We start from the raw sequence: 18785 nt of genomic DNA, 5'->3' as shown, positions 1-18785 counted from the left end.
ATAAATACCATACATTAGCATATGTATTTTATAAAATGAAAATAAAACAAACTTTTACCCCAACGTTTCACCCTCGAGGAATTAATTGAGTTAACAACACTGTTTTCAGACAAGTCTGAAAAAAAAAATAAAAGCAGTTGAAACACACATAGAAATAATGGCATATTTTATTATTATAAAAAAAGGTGTGTGTAATATCAGTGAGAGCACTAGTTTCCCACTTCAATAAATTATGGCCAGAGCAAGTTACGGAGTAGGTCACAAAAAAGCCGAAATGGTAGAAAAGCAAACGAGAATAATACAAGCGCTAGTTTCCCATTAATGTAGTCAGCAGAGCTTTGCGGCGGCGCGCACAGAGTCAACCTTCAGTATAGAGGTACCTACAGATTCAGTCAAAAGCCTACCGTTGACGCGTTTATTGGTGCATTGGTGAATAACCTTCATTTTCGGCAAAAGTCAAGTGAAGTTGAATTTATTGATTTAACAGTGAAATAGAATTTTTACCAATTTTTATTGTTAGTCAAATGCTTTTCTTTAATCGTACTATGGAATACCTACAAGAGATCTACGGAAAAGTTGTTGACTATGTTTATGGAGAAGGCAGTTACAATAATACGTAAATATCACAATTTAAAATAATTCAAATACTTAGTGTTTCGTAACTAATAAATAACCAAGCTATTATTTCATATACATATATTATTTTTTCCAACCTCCTTCGCACGCGTAGGCCACGCAAAGTAGTTGCTTTTGGTAACGTGCTGCTGGACCATACCGCGCAGCTTCCGAAAAGCGAAACAGATCTATTAAAACAATTTCAAATACCGGCAGAATCGAAAGGCGAACTTGATGCAGATACTTTAGGAAAGTTAGCAGCTGAGGCAGCCGAGCGGTAAGTGATTAGATAGCCAAAACATCAGCTGGTCAATCAGATGGTCATATTGACATTTTAAATGTCAATACAGCGTGCATTGCTTTATATATTCACTTTTGCTTATAATGCTAATATATGTATGTGTATATATTGCTTGTAGTGTGCAATTTGAAGTAAATCCCGGTGGCTCTGCTTTGAATACAGTGCGTATACTCAAACAACTCGGTACCGATGCACTTTTCTTTGGCGCTGTGGGTGAAGATAAGGCAGCAGAGAAGTTAAAAGAGATACTACAGGAACGCGAAATCGAAGCGAGGTGAGTCCGTGGGAATTACCAGTGTGGGTTTAATAATTTTGCATGACTAAGAGTAATTTTGGCTAGAGTTATATTAAAGTGTATTCTTAAATAAGGAGCTGTGAAATAATGTTTTTGTGCATATATTATTTGAATTGTTTATTTTTCATACCAAAAAAAGTAACAATATTTTAATGAGTTTTGAAAATTCTAGTTGCGTTTACTTAAGGCGCACGCATAGCATATCACACTTATATGTGGAGCCCGCATTTGAATGGTCACGCTTAGCTGCACGTTCTGCTGTAATTCAAGTCACGCCTCGCTAAATTGGTAAAAATGCATTTCAGAAGGGTCCACAATTTATCTTTCATTTCCGCTCTTTAATGTTAAATAAGTTTGGTTTTCGAGCTCTGGCTAAAAGTTCATTAGCATACAAATTCCAATGAATGTATGGGGAGCTTAAATATATACATACATGTGTATGTTTATTTAGTACACATGAGCGCTTACTAATTTGAACCCTTTCAGCCGCTGCACGTTTGCAAGGGTCATTGTTTTTTATTCTTTGCCAACATATGAGCCGTGCATTGGTCGCGGTTTCAATTGCAAACTATCAAATAAAACGTGTCATTGACTCATGCTTTTAATTCCTTGCATTTTCCTTTTTTCATTTTTTATTTGATGTTTTGTTGTACATATTTATGAAGTAGTGTACTGTGACTGTATCTTTTAATATCTGTTCATAAAAAAATTCACAATTTGTTTATTTACACCTTTATTCTTATTTTTGCATGCACCTTTGTTGATCTTATCTTTATCTCCGTTATAGCAATGAATGCTGTGGCTGAACAATGTCAAAATTTCTTTTATCTCTTTCTCAGCACATTTACTGCTTATATAAACAAGTCATGATAACAAACATAATGGCATATGATACTTAATTTTTATTCTTCGAGAATTCGGCAGCGATTTTAATAATTGTAAATTATATTATAAAGTAGAAATAATTCTATTTTTAAAATTGACTTCATTGTTCCTGTAAAGTTCACAGAGGAATTCCCCACACAATGGATTATGAAATTAATTTGTTATTTAAATGGAGCATTATTGTAATCAGCTGGCTGTGAAAGCTTTTATTAATTTCCAAGAATTAGAAAAATTGATTGCCATTTGACTAGTTGTTTATTTGTGAGCTAAGGCTTCGTCAACGATATTATCAAATATAAGAAACGAGTTATTACGGGGTTGGACCATAAATTTCATCTGAATTTTTACATATTATATTCCAAGGCAATGCTACAATTTTTGAATAAATTTTTCAAATTGGATCAGCATATAGTTGCCATAAAAAATGATCCATCAAAATCAAGTTGTTTTATGAAAAGGTTTTGATTTTTGAAAGTTATTCTAGGTTCAGAGCAATCGATGTTAACTTTTTTTCTTGTTTGTGATAAATTCATTTAAAATCATTGCATGTGCAATGCGGTCAGTACACTACCTTTTATCTTAAAAATTGCATGTTCACTTGAGTTGCTGTAAAGTAAGTTTCTCGGTGAATACTAGTCAGCATGCAAGTTGCGCAAATTCCCATCAAAGCCGTGAATGTCAATACCACATAAGTATGTAAGTATGTAAATATTTATCTTTGCAATTACTGTGAGCGTGTGATATTGCAAATAATGGGATTCTTTATACTATCATTAGCAACTTTAATTTAAATTTGTTACACAAAACATAAATATATACACAACTTATTCAATCTACTTGAAAATTTAAATACAAATACTTGAAAAAATTATTTTCCTCTTTACATTGCACAGACTCGCCACAGTGACTGACGTACCGACCGGTCAGTGCGTCTGCATCATCAACAAAGATACCAAAACAAAAGCGCTGTATGCCAATATCGGCGCATCGGCCAAGCTGTCCGTCGACCATTTGCGAAAAGCTGAACATGACGAAACACAGGCCTTTCTTCGTCCCATCGAACGTAAACAAATACTCTATATCGAAGGTTTCTTTGTGCCACAACGCCAAGATGTCTGTGATTTCATTGTACGGAGCTACATAAGAGAACGTCGTCGTTTGGCAATCAATTTAAATGCCGAATATATCATAAAAGAAAACTTCCGACAATTGCGCGAGCTTGCGCGTACAGCATTCTTCATATTCGGCAATCGCAAGGAACATTTAACATTTGCACAGCATATGGGTTACGAAACGATCGATGATGCCGCCAAGTATTTGTTGGAACAAAGCAGCACACCCAAAGTGATTGTGGTGACAAATGGCCGTGAATGTGTGCAGTTAATCACCAACTACGAGGATGAGTATGCAACGCCAGGTGCAATTACATTTCAAAGCTTCCACGTGCCACGTGTGAACGAAGTTGTGGACTCTACAGGTGCTGGTGATGCATTTGTGGCGGCATTCTTGCATGCTTGGCTGGAAAAACGTCCGTTAAGTGAGTGTGTGCGTATGGCAAGCGATGTGGCGGCCAAAGTGGTGACGGTGGTGGGTTGCAATCTACCATGAAGTTATAAAGCGGAAACGTAACAACAAAAGCAATATTAAACTGATGCACTCAAACAGCGGCAATAAGCGCTGCAAACGCTGTAGTATATTTAGAAAACAAAAACTTTTGATTATTTATTATTATTTTTTTTGTATTAGTTATTAAGTATGCAGTAGTTTCATCGTTGCACTCCTAATTATTGGCTGCCTCATTAACATTTGAATGTCACAAGTGCATTTGTACTTTCGCATGGATACAAACATATATACGTACATCCATACATTCGTATATATATATATATATGCATATATGCATATATACATCCATACATACACACATACAATGAAATGCTAATCAGTCTCAATTTTTTCATATATTTAGTCGAAAATGCCTTGACATTGACTCATTTAATATCTCAGTCTCATCTTGTACACAAAGCGGTAATGCACAATGCTGATAAATATACAGCACCATAATTTCATCACAATATCCACCATAAAAAGTACTTAAGCTTATGTACTCAAGTGTTTTTTCTTTCGTTAAACCCCTCACACTTGTACACAGATTTAACTATGGCTGTTGCCAAGTTTGTTCAGAGCTCTATATATAATCAGAAGCTTACTTATACTTATGTATGACCGCATAATACTAGGTCTCGAGCAGTGAGTGGGCCGTAATTAGACGGCAAAAATTTAATAATTGCTTACTTTCAAATCTCCAAAGCTTGCTACGCTTATATTTTTTTGTTGTGGAAGGGTTTATTTATAGAACAACTTAGAAAATGACTAACGATTTAAAACTAAAGCAACGAATAACCGCACATAAGATGATAAAATAAATTTGTTTAGCTACAAAAATCGTAATTTGCATCTATACTCCATTTAATCTAGCAGCATTTGAATTTATCTCATTTCCATTCTAGTATTTAGCTCAGACCAAGTGACTTACATACATACAAATATTTTTAAGTGCCTTATTTTAATTTCATATACATATTTTGTCATTAATCATTTCATATGCATTTAATAAAAATAAAAATGTGGAATCCACCGTTTTCAATTAAGTTTCGGCTTTATTTTAAAGTTTTGCTCTTTTAGTAATAGTCCACACTTCAAATATTGTTCTCAACGCATAAATGTAAAAAAATAAAATAAGTTTTTCAAGTTGATTGCAAGTGCCTTAAAAATAGCGCAAAAACATTAAAAATAAAAATCTAGTACCCATTTTATAAGTTTTTCTCCATATACCATATACAGTTCCTCAACTTCCGAAAAAAAGCTTACAAATAAATTAAAAAAAATATTTTGATTATCCATTGCTTTTTTAGTCATGAAATGTACGTCCAACTGATAAAATGGCTTATTATTATTGTTGTTGTTTTACGATTTGATTATGCAAAGTATACGGTTTTCCGTAGCTGGTTGAGTGCACGTTAGAATTTATTAGAGAGACTGTTAGGATTTATAATTGACGTTGTCAAATAGCGTGTCCAGCAAAGGTGACAATGCGTCTCACGGGAGAGTGGCAAGGGCATTGGAGAAAAGGAATGTGGCAACTACAGTGCGCAGATGGATAGAGGCTGACCTGCGCACCAGAATAGCTGAAACCACATCAGGAGGCACCACTATCCGTCTCGGTACTACAAAGGGCTGCCCACAGGGAAGAGTGCTATCCCCCCTGTTGTGGAGCCTAGTCGTGGACGAACAAACAATGGAATCCGCTGTCGAGGATATGCAGATGACATTGTTATCATAGCTAGAGGCAAATTTGTGGGTACTCTCTGCGATATCGTACAAAGGGGACTAGGTCTAGCCAAGGCTTGGTGCAACAGTGTTGGACTAAACATCAACCGATTGAAGACGACCATCGTTCCATTTACGAGGCGCAGGTCTCTGCCTGGCCTGAGAAACTTAACACTAGGAGGCAGAGAGATAGAGATGGCAAACATGGTCAAATACCTAGGTCTCACGCTGGATTCCACGTTAAGATGGAAGCAGCAAAGCTACTAAGTCACTGATGGTGTGCAACCGGCTGGTTGGTAGATCCAGGGGGTGCAACCCAAGGATTATCAGATGGTTGTACACTATGATAGTGCGTCCAATTGTCACTTACGGAGCGGTGGTTTGGGCACCGAAAGCAGAGCAAACGACCATAGCACTCAAACTATCGAAACTGCAAAGGCTCGAGTGCGTCTGTTTGACAGGAACTATGCGCACCTGTCCAACAGCTGCACTTGAGGCCCTGCTGGAGCTCACCCCGCTACACCTACTAATTGGTCAAGTCGTCAAGTACACTCTGCTTCAAATGACAGCAGATGGGACTGGCAAAGGTAAAATAATCTCGTCCCAACGCATGGAAGAGCTAAGTGGCAACATACCACTGGCTCCTCTTCCAAGGGACGGCATTAACAAAAAGCTGAGCTTCACTAAGAAGTTTAAGATCACCCTCGGCAGCAAGGCCGAATGAAGCGACTCCGCTCTCGAGCTGCTACTCAGGGATAGCTCGATCAGGTGGTACACCGACAGCTCGAAAACGTCGGAGGGAATTGGCGCAGGGGTCGCTGGACCACGCACAAAACTCTCCATACCTATGGGTAAGCTTCCGTGCATATTCCAAGCGGAGGTATTTGCTATAAGTCGGTGCGTAGAGTTAAACCTCCAACACGGCTATCGCAATGAACGTATAGCTATATCGTCATACGAGTTAAAATCGCTATTGGTGCAGGAGTGTATAGACCGGCTCAACAGTCTTGCAGAATGCAACCTTCTTCTTCTTAATTGGCGTAGACACCGCTTACGCGATTATAGCCGAGTTAACAACAGCGCGCCAGTCGTTTCTTCTTTTCGCTGCGTGGCGCCAATTGGATATTCCAAGCGAAGCCAGGTCCTTCTCCACTTGGTCCTTCCAACGGAGTGGAAGTCTTCCTCTTCCTCTGCTTCCCCCGGCGGGTACTGCGTCGAATACTTTCAGAGCTGGAGTGTTTTCATCCATCCGGACAACATGACCTAGCCAGCGTAGCCGCTGTCTTTTAATTCGCTGAACTATGTCAATGTCGTCATATATCTCGTACAGCTCATCGTTCCATCGGATGCGATATTCGCCGTGGCCAATGCGCAAAGGACCATAAATCTTTAGCAGAATTTTTCTCTCGAAAACTCGTAACGTCGACTCATCGGTTGCTGTCATCGCCCAAGCCTCTGCACCATATAGCAGGACGGGAATTATGAGCGACTTATAGAGTTTTGCTTGTGTTCGTCGAGAGAGGACTTTACTTTTCAATTGCCTACTCAGTCCGAAGTAGCACCTGTTGGCAAGAGTAATCCTGCGTTGGATTTCCAGGCTGACATTATTAGTGGTGTTAATGCTGGTTCCTAAATAGACGAAATTATCTACAACTTCAAAGTTATGACTGTCAACAGTGACGTGAGAGCCAAGTCGTGAGTGCGACGACTGTTTGTTTGATGACAGGAGATATTTCGTTTTGCCCTCGTTCACTACCAGACCCATTTTTTGTGCTTCCTTGTCCAGCCTAGAGAAAGCAGAACTAACGGCGCGGGTGCTGAGGCCGATGATATCAATATCGTCGGCATACGCCAACAGCTGTACACTCTTATAGAAGATGGTACCTTCTCTGTTTAGTTCTGCAGCTCGAACTATTTTCTCCAGGAGCAGGTTGAAGAAGTCACACGATAGGGAGTCGCCTTGTCTGAAACCTCGTTTGGTATCGAACGGCTCGGAGAGGTCCTTCCCGATCCTGACGGAGCTTTTCGTGTTGTTCAACGTCAGTTTACACAGCCGTATTAGTTTTGCGGGGATACCAAATTCAGACATCGCGGCATAAAGGCAGCTCCTTTTCGTGCTGTCGAAAGCAGCTTTGAAATCGACGAAGAGGTGGTGTGTGTCGATTCTCCTTTCACGGGTCTTTTCCAAGATTTGGCGCATGGTGAATATCTGGTCGGTTGTTGATTTTCCAGGTCTGAAGCCACACTGATAAGGTCCAATCAGTTTGTTGACGGTGGGCTTTAATCTTTCACACAATACGCTCGATAGAACCTTATATGCGATGTTGAGGAGGCTAATCCCACGGTAGTTGGCGCAGATTGTGGGGTCTCCTTTTTTATGGATTGGGCATAGCACACTTAAATTCCAATCGTTGGGCATGCTCTCGTCCGACCATATTTTACAAAGAAGCTGATGCATGCTCCCTATTAGTTCTTCGCCGCCGTGTTTGAATAGCTCGGCCGGTAGTCCGTCGGCCCCTGCCGCTTTGTTGTTTTTGAGGCGGGCAATTGCTATTCGAACTTCTTCATGGTCGGGTAATGGAACGTCTGCTCCATCGTCATCGATTTGGGAATCGGGTTCTCCTTCTCCTGGTGTTGTGCGTTCACTGCCATTCAGCAGGCTGGAGAAGTGTTCCCTCCATAATTTAACTATGTTCTGGGCATCAGTGACTAGATCACCTTTGGGGGTCCTACAAGAGTATGCTCCGGTCTTGAAACCTTCTGTAAGCCGCCGCATTTTTTCGTAGAATTTTCGAGCATTACCCCTGTCGGCCAGCTTATCAAGCTCTTCGTACTCACGCATTTCGGCCTCTTTCTTCTTCTGTCTGCAAATGCGTCTCATCCCGCACGTGTAGTGGTCGATCGTAACGTTGCGAGGTAGGCAGCCTGTTTTCTCTCCGCTGCGACACGGCACTCTTCGTCGTACCAGCTGTTCTTTTGCACTTTCCGAAAACCAATGGTTTCGGTTGCAGCTGTACGTAAGGAGTTTGAAATGCCGTCCCACAGTTCCCTTATACCGAGTTGTTGACGAGTGCTCTCAGAGAGCAGGAGTGCAAGCCGAGTAGAGAATCGTTCGGCTGTCTGTTGTGATTGCAGCTTCTCGACGTCGAACCTTCCTTGTGTTTGTTGGCGTGCGTTTTTTGCTGCACAGAGGCGAGTGCGAATCTTAGCTGCAACAAGATAGTGGTCCGAGTCGATGTTAGGACCTCGGAGCGCACGCACATCTAAAACACTGGAGACGTGTCTTCCATCTATCACAACATGATCGATCTGGTTGGTAGTTTTTCGACCCGGAGACAGCCAGGTAGCTTGATGAATCTTCTTGTGCTGGAATCTAGTACTACAGATAACCATATTTCGGGCCCCGGCGAAGTCAATCAGCCTCAACCCATTTGGGGATGTTTCGTCGTGGAGGCTGAATTTACCGACCGTAGTGCCAAATATACCTTCTTTGCCCACCCTGGCGTTAAAGTCGCCGAGCACGATTTTGACATCGTGGCGGGGGCAGCTCTCATAAGCGCGCTCCAAGCGCTCATAGAAGGCATCTTTGGTCACATCGTCCTTCTCTTCCGTCGGGGCGTGGGCGCAAATCAGCGATATGTTGAAGAACCTCGCTTTGATGCGGATTGTGGCTAGACGTTCATTCACCGGAGTGAATGATAGTACTCGGCGACGGAGTCTCTCTCCCACCACGAATCCAACACCAAACTTGCGCTCCTTTATATGGCCACTGTAGTAAATGTCACAAGGACCTACTCGTCTCTGTCCTTGTCCCGTCCATCGCATTTCTTGGACGGCGGTGATGTCAGCCTTTATTTTTGCGAGGACATCAACCAGCTGGGCAGCGGCACCTTCCCAATTAAGGGTCCGGACATTCCAGGTGCATGCCCTTAAATCGTAGTCCTTATTCCGTTTGCCATGGTCGTCATCAAAAGGGGGGTCTCTCATCCGAGGCTGTTTTAACGTTTTCATTGGTATTGTTTTTTACGTGGCGGGTCCCAAGCCCAGCGCACAACCCTTGTAGGGAATGTTTCGCCTTCTCACTTTAGCTCGCCTTCGAACGGATGTTCTTAGGCTACCCAGAGGATACTTGGTCAAAGACCGGAAGTAGTGAGCTGCTTGAGCCATGTGTAAAAGAATCGTTTCTTGCCACTCCCAAGTGAATGGCGATCAGAGAACTTTCCTCACTTGCGTGAACTTCTACACATGACTCCATCCTGCAGAATGCAACCAGGTGCACCTTATTTGGGTGCCAGGTCACAGAGGCATCGCCGGTAATGAACTGGTAGATGAGCTTGCCCGCTCTGCAGCATCCACCAGCATGGTAGGACCGGAATCTTTCATAGCGGTGGGTCCCCACACCATAAAGGAACAGTTCCGCAATGATGTAGCAGTGGGTAGGGAGATACATTGGCAACACCTTCCAGGCTTGCGGCACGCAAAGTTGCTGATGAATGGTTACAACCTCAAAAGGTTTAAATTCATAATCAATCTCCCAAGAGATAAAGGCTATGTTTGTAAATGCATCATGACGCGCATCATGACGATTGCATAACAAACAGAACGTTCAGAAATGCCAATATTGCAGCACTGCAATAATCAAGCGTTCAAAAAGACAACACTTCTATCAGCTGTCACTCATAATTTCTATCAAAAATTGTTTGCTGCATTTAACTACGATGTCTGACGAAAAGTAAGTGCAAAACTGTTTTATTTTAATTTTTGTATTGAAATTTAGTTAAATTATGTTAATAATAATTGTATAAATTATTATTTTTAAATTTTTAGTCAAAATCTCAGTAATGCGGAGATACAGTTATTGCTGAGGGTACGGTTGAATAGAATATGGAGGACGAGTTTAAATCGGGTAGAAGGAAAAAAAAAAATGTATTGTGGAAGAAAGTTGTGACCGAAGTTAAAAATGTAAATGAAAACAATAAAAATTAAAACGAAGTTCATCAGAAAAAGTAATAAAAAAATTATTCAAATAAAGGAAGGCGAGGTAAAGTAAATTTTTTATGATGAAAACAAGGTGGTAAAATAGTTTCTTCTATCGATTCCATTGATATCATCTGAATCAACACGGCGAATGGGGGCATCTTGAATTCCTTCGATTTCATTCTTGGTTTCCATATCGGCATGTGTTATTGTATCGTTAATATGTTCAAAATAACCTCCCTTATTTATGATAAAATTGTGTAAGATAGCGCAAGCGAATATTACATTAGATGTACGTTTAATGCTCGAAGCTTCAATATAATTTAAAATTTTAAACTGTTTCTTAAAAATCCCGAAAGTTTGTTCTATAAATACTTTGTCTTTTAAAAGACAAACATTTGTACCTACAAATTTTTTTTTTGACTTCAATACCCTTCTTTTTCTTAAATCTAAAGAAAATATATCATTTCTTTGCTCACAAATTTCGTCTAGTGTTAGATTCAGCAAAATTTCCATTTTAGTATTATACGCGTTCAAAAATGCAAACAAATGTATCTGCAAATTGTCAAAAATTGTATAAGAAGTATCAAACGTCAAACTTGCAGTGTTGCTACTGTTGCTTATGCTGCAAGTCATGATGCATTTACGAACATAGCCAAAATCAGGCTACTGATCGCCTTCTACACCGGCCATTGCAAACGCAAGAAGCACTTATTCAACATGGGCCTAGCTTCTTGTGCAAATTGCCGGTTCTGCGATTTGGAACCCGAAACTCCAGAACAACTGCTAATGGATTGCACAGCAATCTGTAGGCGCAGGCCCAAAGCCCTTGGATCCATGTTTCTAAATAGGGATCACATCGCCTCAATAGCACCTAGCAGTATATTGGAATTCATCAATTTGCTGGGGCTGATTTTTTATCATGGTCACGAAGAAGAGTATTTTCATGAGTGTAGAATTATGTTCGATATGTTACTTTGGGTTTAATGAGCTAAATCGAGATCTTCGCCTATATTTGATAGTTCTTGTTTCCCACGACCTACATTTATCTATTATGTGCCGTTATTATGTTTTGAAAGCGTCGACAAATTTTAAGTAATCACACTTGATGTTCCTGGGAGATGGTTTAGCCTTAAGCTGGTGTCTGACGGGGTAATTTCTTTGTCAGCGTGCGTCATGCCCCTTAAAAGGAGGGCTCAAAATTCGGGGCTATTTTTAATGATGGATTGAAAAAACTTCACTTTCTTTTTCAAAAACCACGATTTGATGCTTAACGGGAGTGCTTGGAGTCATTCAAACGGCTGTACTAGAAAGATTATTCAACCTACCACAAATCGACTGCGTTCGGTAAATTCTACACAAGAACCTTCGAGCATAACTGGGTTAGCAGGGGATTTCCAGGTTGGAGGCTTTTGCCACCAATTAAAATTGTATCCAACAGAGGAGTGTATACTCCCTGAGATCCTGTAGTATTCTTTGCAAGTCCTCACGCAGAAATTTTCGCGTTTTGTTTGTTGGCCGCAGATTCTTGGTTTTTCTTCGTCAACTTTCAGTTCTGCCTCCATTTTTTTCGCGTCTGAATAAAATGGATCCAAAACGTTTCTCAGCTTTTTGTCTTCGATTTCGGAACGTTACAAGCAGAATCATGAACGAATGAGTTAGAGTTTGCTCATAGGCAAAAAATTCCAATTATAAATACAAATTTGCACACGGCTGCGTTCGCTATCGTTGGTCTTCCCGCTGTTTGCTTATTTTTCCAGTTACTAATTTTTGTCGATCAACGACAATTGTGCGGCAAATTAGATAACTGCAACGCCCGAAAATTTCTTTCTTTCTTCATAGGATCCGTGTTTGACAATGTTGTCTTTGTGTCCACGGAGTGCAATGTTTTGACTGCAAGCGAAAATAATCGCCGTCTTTCTGAAGCATAGTTTTTATCAAGAAGATGCACATCATATTGACGTTTGTGATAGTTCCTCAGAACGTCTTTTTCCCGCAGCCATTGCATTCTTATGATAGGTATTTTGGGCGTGAAGTTCTAAAACAATTTTTGGCCCTACTAATTTCTTAAAGTTAGTCAATGGCTGAGTTACAAGTACGCCAAGAGGAACATTAACTCGATAACCTCCTTCACGACGACACCTAAGTCATGGCCAATATTTACAGAAGAAGTCTTTTTTACATTAGATAAGACGAGACATTCTTTATGAGAGTTTACATGTTTCCGGGAGACATAGGTTCTTATGTATTTACCACAAAAAGTTCTCCTAGAAAAGGTGAAAGTGTAATCCTCAGGTGGAATCCAAGGATTTTCGAGGATAAGTTTCTTTACGTGATCGTCAATACTCTGTCACATATAATTGCCTACGTCTGCTGACACGTTCACTTGAACATGAGAAACTTGCAAATGAGTTCACATATTCGGGGGTAGAGGGTACGTCGCGAATTTTTGCTTTCTTCTGCTGAAACGAAGAGACAGTTCGTCATGGTACTTGAGTTTCCTCTTGTGATGCTGCTGGAGATGATCCATGTAAAATGTCTTCATCTTCTTTTCTTCTTTTTTGCAGGGATGAAGTACGACGAAATATACTTCTGTCAGCGAACATTTCGTTTCGAAAAGACGGTGCCACTTTTCACATTTTGCATTAATCAATGGATTTATTGAGAGACCACTTTGGTGAGCAGATAATTTCACGTTTTGGGCCGGTCGATTGGCAATAAGATCGTGTGATATCATACCGTTAGACTTTTTCCTGTAAGGATATGTAAAGTCTAATGTCTACGCGGACAATCCCGCTTTTAGAGCAAAACATCAAGCGTGTCATTCGTCAGTTACCAGTCGAAAAATTGTACTCAACGAATAGACCATCTGAGATGTAGCCGTGGCCAATATTAATATTTTATGAGATAATCTTTAAAAAATAAATTCCAAAGAATATTCCTTCGAATAATAATAAACATTCCCCATTAAACTTGAAGATTCTGTGTGCTTTCTTAAAAAAGTAGGGTACCTCAAAATGGATTACCCTTTATTTTATTGAACGCTCGTCGTAAATGAATGTTAGTTTCATTGAACTATGCTTTGCGTCGAGAAACTTATTCAATAAGACGTATTGCAATTGATTTCAGGGGTTTCTTAACGTGCCAGTAATTGGCTAAATTTCTTTCGATTCCTACGGGGTTATCGTTCGAAAAATACATTTCAAATGAATACATATACATATATGTAGTTATACTTGAACGCCATGAGTTTCACATTGACGGAATAGTTTTACTGTCCTTACTTCAAAAGAAAACATAAATAAAATTAAAACATTTATTTTTTGAACACATTTTGGCTAAACCATGCATAGAAATCTTTAAAAAAATTAAATTTAAAAAAAATTTTATGTGAAATTTTGGAAGCATTAAAATGATACCAGGCTTCCGGATCATAAACACGGCGTTCAAGCAAACACTAATAAAAAAAAATATTGCTGGATGTATCACTAAAAGGTGCTGGGCCCTGCAAATCCGTTGCCATTATTTAAGCAGCGACGCTAGTAAAAATGTAAAGAAATCGAAAGTTTTATTAAAATCAATTTAATTTTAATTTTTTGTGAAAATTTCAGAGCGAAAGCCAAGGCGGTGCTGCTGCGACAAACAAACAGCTTCCAAAGTTAGTACATGAAAAATTTGGCGATTTTGAAGTTAGTAACACTATAGTAATTTTTGAGTCAGGAGGTGGAAAGATATGGTTAGGTTATGAGGTTGATACTAGAAGGCAACTCACTTGGGGAGCTTAGAACGCCGGCGCGCCGGTCCGTTGTGATATATACTGAGAAAACTTTTCAACTTTTCCAAAAACAAAGGGGTCTCTCAATACAGTTAATTAAAATGAGTTAGATCGTCCTTAAACTGACTTAGGAAGTAGATATTATTCTCTTATTATGGTACTAAAGATATTTAAAGCTAAACAAGCTGAGCTATCATCCTTAGCATCTTTCCAAATCCACAGCTAATTGTTGACTTTGTGATCTTCTTAAATACTCTGACACTAAGGTTTTGATAATGCACTTAGAGCATCAGTTTCGCCATAAAGGCGAAAACCCTTTGGGGTCTTTAATATTGGGTTTTCAGGAGCCTTCTGAGATGAAATTGTAGTTCCGCTCCCTTCTTCTTTACTAGCGTAGACACCGCTAATGCCTTCCCTTCTCAACCAACGGAGTTGAGGTCTTTCTCTACTTCCCTCGGCGGGTACTGCGTACTTTCAGAGCTGGATGACGCTGTTTCTTAATCCGCTGAATTATGTCAATGTCGTCGTATTTCTCGTACACCTAATCGTCCCATCGACTTCGGTATTCGCCTTTACGAATATAAATTCATGTTTGTTGCCAATGCGCAAAGAACCATAAATCTTCCGCAGAACCTTTCTCTCGAAAACTCGTAATAGTAGGGGAGCCCAAGAGGGGATTTTTGCAGTTACTTAAGCGTGTCAGAAACCTTTATGGGAAGAATCATTGCACCTTTTTATGTACCCCTACCAAATATGAGCCCTTAATATGGAGGCGTGCGTTGTGGGGAGTTCGTCAGATTAGAGAAAAAAAATTGATCCTTCGGGAAACTCGAGCGCGTAAGATTAAGAGATGGTAAATTAAATACATGAAGACGAGTGTATATTTCAATATTCTGACAGTTTGAGGGTGGCTTAGAGAAATAGCAGGGTGACAAATTTGTAAAAAAACGTCACCTTGAAATACTCGAGCGCGATAGATTTTTTCATTTTAAAGGTAATTCTGTCAGAATCACGAAAATCATATAATCTGACGGTTTCCGTGGGGCGATACAGGTAAAATCGTCGACAAAAGGTCAAGTGTACTGATCACCATAGCGTGGTTGTTGTTAGCAGATGCTTTTAATTTATTTGTATATATATATTATATATATGTGTCATATGTATTATATACGATACATGGACGCTGTACACATGGTACAAGAAATTAATTTTGTATCACATGTGATACATTGGACATGGAACCTGTTAATTCGTTTTTTTTTTGCTAACAAAGTTGTCGCCAAAGCAACGGGTAAGTGTCGCTATTTTTTTGTTTTTATAATCAATCTTTCTAACATTCATTGTAAAAATGAGTGACGTTAGTGACAGATGTGTTTTCTGTGGCGAAGAAATATATGAAAAATTCAAAAAGTTTACTCCACAAACTCTAAATAAGTGTGTAACTGTTTTGGAGTATCGCAAAGCGAAGCCGGTTGTCAGGAAATCGAGCAACGCTTATGCTACTGTCGAACTGTCAGAAGAAACCTCATTGAACAATGGCTATCATACCCAGTAAAATAAAATACCATCTGATTTTGGAAGACAAATTCAAATTGATACAGAAAGTGAGCAGGCACGTGTTAATGTACCAGAACTTTCTGGAGAGAGTCTCGAGATATCTACTCCTAGCACTTTCATAATAGGGGCTGTTGATTCAATAGACAAGTAAGTGTTAATGTAATATGATATATATGTATACACTGCTTTTATTACATCCTGTAACAAAAACAAGAACCAAACAGAATTCTTCCACTTTTAAATCGACAGATTAACGATATGCCTCTATATAATTGTCAGATTATCTTTTGGGAAGACTCTGACATCAAGTTCATCCCCCTGCATAAAAATCTGACGCGCTCGAGTATCTCAAGGTCACCTTTTTTTTTACAAGTTTTAAAATCAATAAATGACCTTTGGCCACATCGAAATTGTCAGAAATTGAAATGGCACACTTTTTAGAGGTTCAGTAACATTCGCTTTGAAAATCTGACACGCTCGAATAACTTTTTTTTTTTTTTTTAACCTCTCATTACGGCCCTCAACCTTTAATTGATTGTCAGATTAATATATCGACTATCAGAAATACAATGCGCGTATATACCATAAATGACTGACGCGCTTGAATATTTATATGTGACTGATTTTTTTACATTTTTGAAAATAATTACCCGCTCTTCTCCCCACTAAAATGGAAAACTTCACCTAGACTTTCTTTTTTTTTTAAACGTTATCTTGACAATCTAGTAAGTCTCAATGACGCTCCAGTAACTGTAAATTTAGCACTCCGGGCTCCCCTACTATAACGCCGACTTATAAAATGTTGTCATCGTCCATGTCTCATCACAAAGATCAGGAAGGGAATAATGAGTGATTTATAGAGTTTGGTCTTTGTTCGTCGAAAGAGTTCCGCTCCCTTATAGCCTCTTATTACAAATAACTTACATTTTAGACAATATAAATTCATGTCTGTTGGACATATTTTGCTGGATCACACGGCGCGGCTGCCCAACAGTGAAATCGGAATATTGAAAAAATTTAACGTTATTGAAAATACTAAAGGTATTTTGGACGTGAAGTCTTTGAGAGAATTAAAAAAGGAAGTATGCAAGAGGTAAGCGTGTGTGCGTTACAGTGTGAACGTTACTTTTTTTAATCATTTTCGCTGCTTATAGAGTAAAATGTGTGGAGAGTCCTGGTGGGTCAGCGCTCAATACGGTGCGACTACTGAAACAATTGGGCAACAATTCGCTCTTCATTGGCCTAGTGGGTGACGATGAAGCTGGCAAAAAATTAAGCAAATACTTCAAAGAACACGATATCGATGTGCGGTAATACTTTTATGTTCCCAAATTTAATGGCGCATTTTTCACACTGCTTCCATATTTCCTTATAGCCTATTCACACACAAAGAATTGCCGACCGGAGAGTGTTTATCGATCATAAATAAGGATACTCACACTGAAACGCTTTACGCGAACATTGGCGCCTCGGAAAGCATTAGTGTGGAGCTTATGCAACAAGCCGAGAAGGAGGTACAGTTCTTGCGCCCAACCGAACGTAAGCAACTTATATATGTGGAGGGCTTCATCATACCGGGCCGTAAAAGGTTATGCGAATATATGATTAAGAACTATGTGAGCGGTCGTCGCTGGTTGGCACTCAATTTGAGTGCCGAATTTATTGTGCGCGAAAACTTCGAAGATGTCATGGCATACGCATGCGCCGCGTACTTCATCTTCGGCAATGGCAATGAATTTTGTGCACTTGCCAATAGAATGGGTTTCGGCAACGATTCGGAGAAAGCGATCAGAAAGATATTTGAATATCACTGCGGTCCTCGTATTATGATTATAACAAATGATAAGAATAGCGTACTACTCGTAAGCAATGTTGAGTATGGATCGGATAAACCGGGCAAAATATTTTATCGTGAATGTAAAGTGGATAAAATTCCAAATGTTGTCGATACAACTGGTGCGGGTGACTCTTTCGTGGCCGGTTTCTTACATGCCTTTCTGAATAACTACAAACTTAAGGATTGTGTTGCCGTGGGTTCTGCTGTGGCGTCTAAAGTTATCACTACCATCGGTTGCAATCTGCCGAAAGATTTCAATATTAATGAATTGACGGATCAAATGACAAAAATGAAATGAAGACTGAGCTCGTGATTCAATAAAGAGATTATGGACTTAAATTCGTTTTTATTAAATTTCGTTTTTAGCTACGCGGTTATAGCCGAGTTAAAAACAGCACACCAGTCATTTTTTCTTTTCGCAATTTGGCGCCAATTGGAGATACCAAATGTAGCCAGGCCCTTCTCTACCTTGTCTGCTTCCCCGGCGGGTACTGCGTTGAATACTCTCAGAGCACGATATGACCAAGCCAGCGGAGCCGCTATCATTCAATTAGCTGAAATATGTGAATGTCATCGCATATCGTACAGCTTATCGTTCCATTGAATGCTATACTCGCCGTTGCCAATGCGCAAAGGACCATAAATCTCCCGCAGAACCTTTCTCTTGAAAACTGGTAGCGCCAACTCATCAGATGTTGTCCTCGCTCATGCCTCTGCCCTAAATAACATGACGTTAATAATGAGTAACTTATAGAGTTTGGCCTTTATTCGGATTTTATCTTTCAATTGCCTACTCAGTCCGACGGAGGACCTGTTGGCAAAAGTAATTCTTTGGTGGATTTCGCTTCCTCATCCAGTTTGGAGAAAGCAGAGCAATTCACGCGGGAGTTGAGGCTAACGATTTCAATATCATCTTCGTACGCCAGCATTTGTACACTCTTATAAAAGATTGTGCCTTCTCGATTCAGCTCTGCAGCTCAAATTATTTTCTCCAGCAGTAGATTGAAGAAGTCTTGACTGAAATCTCGTTTGGTATCGAACGGCTCGGAGAGGTCCTTTCCGATCCCGACGGAGCTTTTGGTGTTGCTCAACGTTTGCTTCCACAGCCACATTACCTTTGCAAGGATATCAAGTTCAGACATAGCGGCATAGAGGCAGCTCCTTTTCGTGCTGTCGAAGGCGGCTTTAAAATAGAGGAAGATGTTGTATGTAT

The 18785-nt window shown here is 39.8% G+C and overlaps 3 protein-coding genes across 4 annotated transcripts in view; 2 read left to right on the top strand and 1 right to left on the bottom strand.

Moving 5' to 3' along the window:
- Nucleotides 1–9698, bottom strand: part of LOC126754571 (craniofacial development protein 2-like) — a 484843-nt gene extending 475145 nt beyond the window's left edge. The window contains exon 1 of the mRNA XM_050466665.1: nucleotides 8145–9698. Within this exon, the coding sequence (XP_050322622.1) occupies nucleotides 8304–9437 (1134 nt within the window). The 5' untranslated portion in view covers nucleotides 9438–9698 and the 3' untranslated portion in view covers nucleotides 8145–8303. The remainder of the gene's footprint in view (nucleotides 1–8144) is intronic.
- LOC126754572 (adenosine kinase) lies at nucleotides 135–4995 on the top strand. 2 transcript variants are annotated; one of them, XM_050466667.1, is made up of 5 exons: nucleotides 135–460; nucleotides 521–616; nucleotides 731–892; nucleotides 1035–1190; nucleotides 2990–4995. In XM_050466667.1, exons 2-5 carry the CDS (start codon nucleotides 525–527, stop codon nucleotides 3702–3704), a joined length of 1125 nt encoding a protein of 374 aa, XP_050322624.1. In that variant the 5' UTR covers nucleotides 135–460; nucleotides 521–524; the 3' UTR covers nucleotides 3705–4995. The 2 variants fall into 2 exon arrangements, with proteins under 2 accessions (XP_050322624.1, XP_050322623.1); XM_050466666.1 differs by having other exon boundaries at nucleotides 136–616.
- A 4007-nt stretch (nucleotides 9699–13705) lies between the features above and the next one.
- Nucleotides 13706–17880, top strand: LOC126754661 (adenosine kinase-like). Its single transcript, XM_050466788.1, has 5 exons — nucleotides 13706–13953; nucleotides 14015–14061; nucleotides 16667–16828; nucleotides 16890–17045; nucleotides 17111–17880. Exons 1-5 carry the CDS (start codon nucleotides 13816–13818, stop codon nucleotides 17868–17870), a joined length of 1263 nt encoding a protein of 420 aa, XP_050322745.1. The 5' UTR covers nucleotides 13706–13815; the 3' UTR covers nucleotides 17871–17880.
- The last annotated feature ends 905 nt before the right edge of the window (nucleotides 17881–18785 follow it).

Source organism: Bactrocera neohumeralis, chromosome 4 (assembly GCF_024586455.1).
Source record: "Bactrocera neohumeralis isolate Rockhampton chromosome 4, APGP_CSIRO_Bneo_wtdbg2-racon-allhic-juicebox.fasta_v2, whole genome shotgun sequence".
In the NCBI taxonomy this organism is placed as follows: Eukaryota; Metazoa; Arthropoda; class Insecta; order Diptera; family Tephritidae; genus Bactrocera; species Bactrocera neohumeralis.
Note: the sequence above shows the minus strand (reverse complement) of the source record. Positions and strands in the feature narration are given on the sequence as shown.